Consider the following 6,774-nt stretch of genomic DNA (forward strand, 5'->3'; position numbering starts at 1 on the left):
TAGAGAGCAACCGACTTACCCCATTCTTGGGTTTTGCTCCAAAGGCTTGCGTTGGTCCTGCGCTGGAGACAGCAGGAATGGGCAGATGAGGAGGATTTTGTGTTGCTGCTGGCACAACTCCTACATCAAGCTCCTGCACAGGTAAAAAAAACAGCGATGACATCATAGGTATGGCATTGTTGTGTTAAAAACAAACGTTCACCATTATTTCAGTATTTCATCAACAGAAGTACCAGAAGTGTCCGGCGATGAAGGGTCGGCGTGCTGTCAGTCGAAGAGGTGGCACCGAGGGCATTCTCAATTTCCTGGTCCAGCTGGTCCAACTTGATCAGCAGCAGCACCATTGAGTCCAGACGGGCATGTTCACACTGAACAAAGTGATGCAGAAGTGAATTCATGTAGTACCAGTACTTCTTTGGCAACCAGCTGATGCGCTAAAAAGCTGAACCCTTCTCCTAGTGGACCAGCCATGCAGCCAGTAATAAGGACAAAGAATCATATGTGCTGCTCCAGTTGTTTTTTTTTTTTTAAGTGCCAGTTCTGGACTATGGAGAAGTTGGTGTGGAAGAATTTCTTCCAGCCCACAAAGACATTTTCGTACAAGCCCCTCTGAATTTATTCTACGAGGAGATGTACAGCGGCCCTGATGACAGAGTATCTTTACAGAGTATCTTTACAGACACATTCCAGCCTCCACTATAAAACTTTACCTTTTCAAATTGAAAAGACCAAAACATCTGTGTTTCTTTTTTCTTTTTTACAACCACCAAATAATTACTATCAGACTGATTTCATGTTTGACAACACCGGGTGTAAATTTTGGCTTTTGATCCATCATAAGAAATGGATTGCAGAGTGGCATCCTAATAGGTGAGCTGTTTCCCTGCTTGCTGCTTCTCCTTTCTAGGCCTTATTGACTTTCTAACTTTCACCTTGTGCACTTTCTCTTTCCTGTACTGCAAAATAGTCTCAGTCGGTTTGTTTTGCTTTACCCACAATTGCAACCTTTCATCCGCTATGTAATCATTGACATAGGATGATCAAGATGTCAATGTGTTTGCGTTGGAATCTTCTCTGTTCATTATTTCAGTCTCACACCGTGATAAAGGATCTCACACTGACCCCAGGTGGCGTGTCTCCAGTAAGTCAAGCTAAATACTCGCCTATACCACGCTGTCCTTTGTTGCTGCTACCTCTGTCGGCTTTTGTTTGATACAATGCGAGCCTTTTCTAAAATTAGAAAAAAAAATCTGCAGTTCTTAACACGGTATATTTGTCAGTTTTCCTCTCCCTCTGTGTTTTATCCAGGCCTTTTGGTTGTGGTTGTCTGAATAAACTGTCGAGAGCCTCAATAAATTGCATCACATGGCCGGCTCATTTGTCCCAAACAATTATCTTGTCACAATCTCTAACATGCCCTGTTTGACTTCGCAGGATAAAGTAAGACTTTGCAGGATAAAGTAAGGGATAAAAACCTTTCATATGCTGTGAAGTAGCTAATGAGGCTTTGATTTTGTTTTGCTCGAGTTTGCTATGGGTGTGTCGTGATGACTACATTCATTAATGTGTGTCAGGCCCACAGTCTTTGGGATCCAGATCCAATCTACATCATCATAAACAAGCTGCAGCTCTGCTGGCTCCCATCCCGAGAAACATCTTATGACTTATGATCACATTTAGTGTCCCATTATTGTTGAAATCCTATTGAGTTCACTGAGGAAGCAAACAGACATCAAGGGCCATGTGTCTCATAGAAAAGTGCCATGCATCGATGTGTTCATTGGTATTCCTCTCGGCTGTGCACATCTCATTTACGTTTTTTTCTACTTGGCAAAGTTTCACAATGATCCATTGTGTTGCAGGAAAAACAAAGATATCTTTACAGAGCCTCGCTGAATGAACAAAAGCATCTGGCTTGAGATGGTAGAAATAATCACAAAGTGGCACAGCAAAATAAAGGGCGGAGCGATGTCAGCCACCTTAGATAGACCAAATTTTAAGGAAGGCATTCTCATTGTTTGGGTGGTCTTTAGATGCTCCCTCATCTTTTGATTTGAGACCGATCCAATCGGATTAGTAAAAAATGGTCAGAGGTAAAAAGAGACAGATTTGGCTAAATTAGATCTTCTGTTGTCTAATGAACGACAGTTGAGCCATGTTGGCCCTGAGTTTAGGCTGAAGTCTTGTTGCTAAAGCAAATACTGCAACAAAGCCCAATATCAGGTTAATCTCCAGATGTTATTCAAACCAGATGGGTTTATTGTATTAACTGAATCCACAACAACAAGCAGAACAACATGGTTCAATGAGGACCTAATGATTACTGTAATCCAGCAGGTGATCCAAGCATCATTTTAGGGATTTTATGCCCTTTATCTTGAGTATGTTACCTCCCACGGGGATGCTAATGGATCCACTTGATTTCCTTTCTGTCTTCATAACCTTCCCCAAAGCGCATGCAGTAAACTCATTTCATACAGCATGTAAATACATCCCATGATGGAAAACCTTTGGTGCGGAGAGGAAGCAAGTCATCACCATATGGCGGATGGATCGCCATTGGCGCCTTTACGGCTGAGCATTTCTTTTCGAGCACCAGTGACCAGGCTTATTTCAAAAAGGTTTAATATAAAGTTCCAAAGCGCTCCTTGAACGTGAAATTGGAGCTCGTGGCTATGAGAGTGACACTGGTTTTCCATGTCCCTTCACTCATTTCTGGCAGATGATGCGATGACCTCATCATTGGTCATGACTAAGAGGGCCTCCAAGGCTTCTGCGCCAACACAGACTTAATGCTATATTAATGCAAACATAAAGTAAATCCAAATCCAATAAAATTGTGATGCTGTATAAATACAATGATTTTTTCTCTTTTTTCTTTTATAAACTCAATTTGACAGACAGAAAGACCAATACAGCACATTTAGTATTTTCCCTCAGCTTTTGAAAGGATTTCTGTAAATATGTGCTTTCCCTGGATTTGATGCCAAACCTTGGCAGAGCTGTGGAATGCCCCAAAAGAAGCATGTTTAAGTTGCTAAATGGGTTAATTTGTAACAGGTGTGTCTTATTACTACTCGGTCTCAGGAAGATCTCATTAAACTGTTGTCGGTAAACTCTGGAAATGATTGCCATGGGGAGGATTGCACTTATATGCCTCCTTAAAACCAATAACTACATATAATGCATTTTCACCAAGGCTTTGCAGATGTTTCAAAGATGTGTATCTCATATTAATTTTGGTTAATAAAGCTTTTATTTTATTATTTATAGTTGTAGTCATTCTACCTCTTAATTATTGTATTTTTTAAATTTTCACTGCCGATGCAATGACTGCGCCGGGTTTCCATCATTAATACTGTAACATAAAACAGTCACGCAAAAGAAAAATATAGCAATATAACAGTACAATTCAACAGGTCCACAACCTGCAGCCTTCTGCTAATCACCATTATTCTGATTGTTTGCAAATAAACACTTTCACATTTCAGTTTTGTTTCAGGTCATCTGAATTAGATGATGTTAGATGAAGATTTATCGAGGAGTACCTACTAAACTGACGGCTGAGTTTCTATTCCAGCAAGTTAAAGGCACGGCTTACAGACATAAGAGTAACAGTGTCAGCCACGTCACCCAACACGAGGTGCTCCGACTGATAAATACTGTGTCACATCACAAGGCGCACATGATCCGGGAGAAAAACAAATTATCTTGTTTATCTTATGCGGCTACACAATGGAGAAAAGAATAGAAGTGTATCGGTTATGTCTTTGTAAAAGAATTACAGATGTTGGCAGATGCATGTAGCTTAACAGTCCATATGCAGTGACATTAAACTGTGTCATAAATTAAACAATACACATGTGTTACTTATATATGCAACAAACACACTAACACTGCACAGTGATAACATTCTGAAAGTCAACCTAGTGATTGAAGAATTTTACTTTTGACAACATCGTACTTGTCTGCATGTGTGCTTCACGTACACTGGAACACAATTAATGGATTTATTTATTTAAAAAGGATCCCCATTAGTTGATACCGTGGCATCAGCTAGTCTTCCTGGGGTTCTTGTACAGCGTTTGGCTCACTCTTGCACAAATAGAAAGAGTGAACCAGAATGTTGTCAGTTCTAGGGCCATTGCTTTATTTCAACATTTTTATCACCGACATTTTTATCTCACATTTTTATCACTCGACTGTACCTAACGAGCCCAGTGGCAGGCGCAGTATAAATAGTACAAAACACAGTATTGGCTGTAAAAGCAGTTTAAGCCCTCCACCACAGAGATTATTTCAACCTCCAGTCCCCTCCAGTCTCCATGCCCTTATAGGACCTTGTTTTGCAATGAGCAGTTGAGAACGGGTAAAACATTTCACAGATCTGCCCCCCCCAAGTCACAGATCTGCTAAGTCTTTCTGAGTTAAGTCATTGTTTGCCGGGATGGTTGCCAGAGCGTGGGACAGAAATGATTTGTAAGCCATATATTTCAAGGAAGTTACCTCAGCTAAGTTAGTTTCAAGGTGCTGAAGACAACATACATTTAAAGCATGTGTGATCTACTACATTCATATCTATAATAAAATAATAATAATAATAAAAAGTCTCACCTTTCTCATGCGCACTTTGACCACGCTGTCCTTCCTGTCTTCAGGTTCGTCCTCTTTGTCTGAAAGCAGAGTGGCTGGTTGTGTTTCTCTGTCAGTGACTGTGTGCACATCCTCATCTGTCTCCTCCATTCTAGATACTGTGGCAGCTGCTCTGTGGTCCTGCGTCTGACCATCTGCTACCTTAGAGGCTGGTGACTCACTGAAGCAATATCCCGAGACCTCTCGGTTACCATGGAGTCCTTCTGGCTGGAGCTCAGTGTGGTCCTCTGCAGACGATGGTGACGGGGTGTCGATGGGCTGCTCAGTGGCTACATGCCCATCGCCTGCGTGGGCATGCTGAACTTCTGGACCTCGGGTGAAATCGGAGTTCTGCTGGAGATCCAAGAAAGGGGTGTCATCCAGCTCTACGTGGCTGACTTCTGGGATGCTTTCCAGTTTTGAACAGCTGTTTTCCAACTGCTGAGCAATGGTTGGACCTTCGCAGAGAGACGGCTCTTTGGAGAGCCTCTGGTCTGCATGCTGAATAATCGCTGTCAAAGAGTGGCACTGACCTTTCAAACAAATATCAGATGATGTTATTCGTCCCGTGACATCTGCTGACTCCTCGTTGCTTCCTGCTTGTGCACAATCTGATGCCTGAGGCATGCTCAGTGCTGTTGTCTCAGTATTGTGCCGTTCCAAAGTCTGGTGGGACAGTTCACCAACACGAGCCTCATCCAGTAATTCCGTCCAGTCATTTTGCTCTTGCTCTCCTCCGTGACTGTCACTTGAGTGACGTGTAAGACTTGCATTTTCTTTCCGAGTGCCTGGACCATTTAATCCACGCATCTTGGTAGAAGAATCCTTGCTCCATCTTTCAGTTAATCCTCGGTCACATGCTTCTGCCAGTAAAGGCACAGCTGGTTCCGTGGCTTTACTGGTCTGCGAGACCAAGTCACTCTGCATCACACGAACTGAACTGCAAAGCTCACCAGCAGGTAACGTACCAATTGCATCACGACACCCAGAGATGGAAACCTTCTTTCCCTCTACATCTGGGCGGTCAGTTTGAGGTTCCCGTTCAGCAGCAGAGCGCTGGATTTGTGCTGCCTCAGGGAATTCTAGAGGTCTGCTGTAACCCTCTATACGGCTCTCCTTTGTCTCCTGCTGATTTGGAAGTTTGCCATGCTGTTCACCAGCAGATTCCAACAGTGAAGGCCCATTGTTTGAGGAGATAAAGATGCATTGTGTCTCTTCGCCAAAGATATGTGGACTTTTAAAGACATTATTGTCACTGCAGATGTTGTAACTCTGGATAAGCTCGGCGCCAACTTCACCTTCATCGTTGATGGCTTTCTCACTGTGACCGGCATTATCCATTCCACAAGAAATATTAGAAGTAGACGTCCCACTATTTGAGGTACAGTGAGACTCGCCAGAATTTACAATGTTTGCGATTTGGAGATGCTCAGATTCGGAGGCCCCCTGGGGAATGTCAACATCTGCCAAGTCACGACGGCCGTCAACTGACTCCTCCTGCAAATCCAGAGGGACACTTGCGTTGCGTTCTTTTAACCCCAATGCTTCAGAATCAGGGACATAATTCACAATCGAAGCGGGCGTCTCACATGTCCGAGCGAGTTCCTCTGTGGACAGTTGGCGACGGCCCTCGGGCATAGAGGAGCATCGTGTTCGTCGACCTTGTTTGGAAGCACCTGCCCCAATCCAAGGCCCCTCGCTGTCCACGCCGTGACAGCAGATTAAATCCAGATCGTCGTAGCTGTACTGTAACCCTGAAGCATGAGTCACATGCTCCTCCCAACTCCTTTTCCGCATGGCCACTGGCATGGCGAAATGCGAGTCCTATCCCAGGCAGAGCTGCTTTTTGAGACGACAAACGTTGCTGCAAATATGATAATAAATATGGTTAAGAAACAAGTCGAGAAGGATTTCACTTTTAAATTGATCGGCTAAGGCAGTCAGGGGACGTAATATTACAGTTTCCAGGGAAGCATTAACTTTACCGGATCTGTAAAAGACGAAAGGATTCCCAGTTATATCAATCAAATACGGGGAAATGGTCAATTCTGAAGTCGTGAATTTTATCCCACAGGAATATATGTCATCAGGAATGTCGGTTTTATGCATGAAGAGAGGCTTCCAGGAGGAACAATTACAACA

At 43.2% G+C, this 6,774-nt stretch overlaps 1 protein-coding gene across 1 annotated transcript in view; it reads right to left on the bottom strand.

Moving 5' to 3' along the window:
* LOC137914989 (rho GTPase-activating protein 7-like) overlaps nucleotides 1-6,441 on the bottom strand; it is a 53,459-nt gene extending 47,018 nt beyond the window's left edge. The window contains exons 1-3 of the mRNA XM_068758466.1: nucleotides 4,615-6,441; nucleotides 234-368; nucleotides 20-133 (exon numbers count right to left, since the gene is read on the bottom strand). Of these exons, the coding sequence (XP_068614567.1) occupies nucleotides 20-133; nucleotides 234-368; nucleotides 4,615-6,441 (2,076 nt within the window). The remainder of the gene's footprint in view (nucleotides 1-19; nucleotides 134-233; nucleotides 369-4,614) is intronic.
* Between the last annotated feature and the right edge of the window lie 333 nt (nucleotides 6,442-6,774).

Source organism: Brachionichthys hirsutus, unplaced genomic scaffold (assembly GCF_040956055.1).
Source record: "Brachionichthys hirsutus isolate HB-005 unplaced genomic scaffold, CSIRO-AGI_Bhir_v1 contig_245, whole genome shotgun sequence".
Classification (NCBI taxonomy): domain Eukaryota; kingdom Metazoa; phylum Chordata; class Actinopteri; order Lophiiformes; family Brachionichthyidae; genus Brachionichthys; species Brachionichthys hirsutus.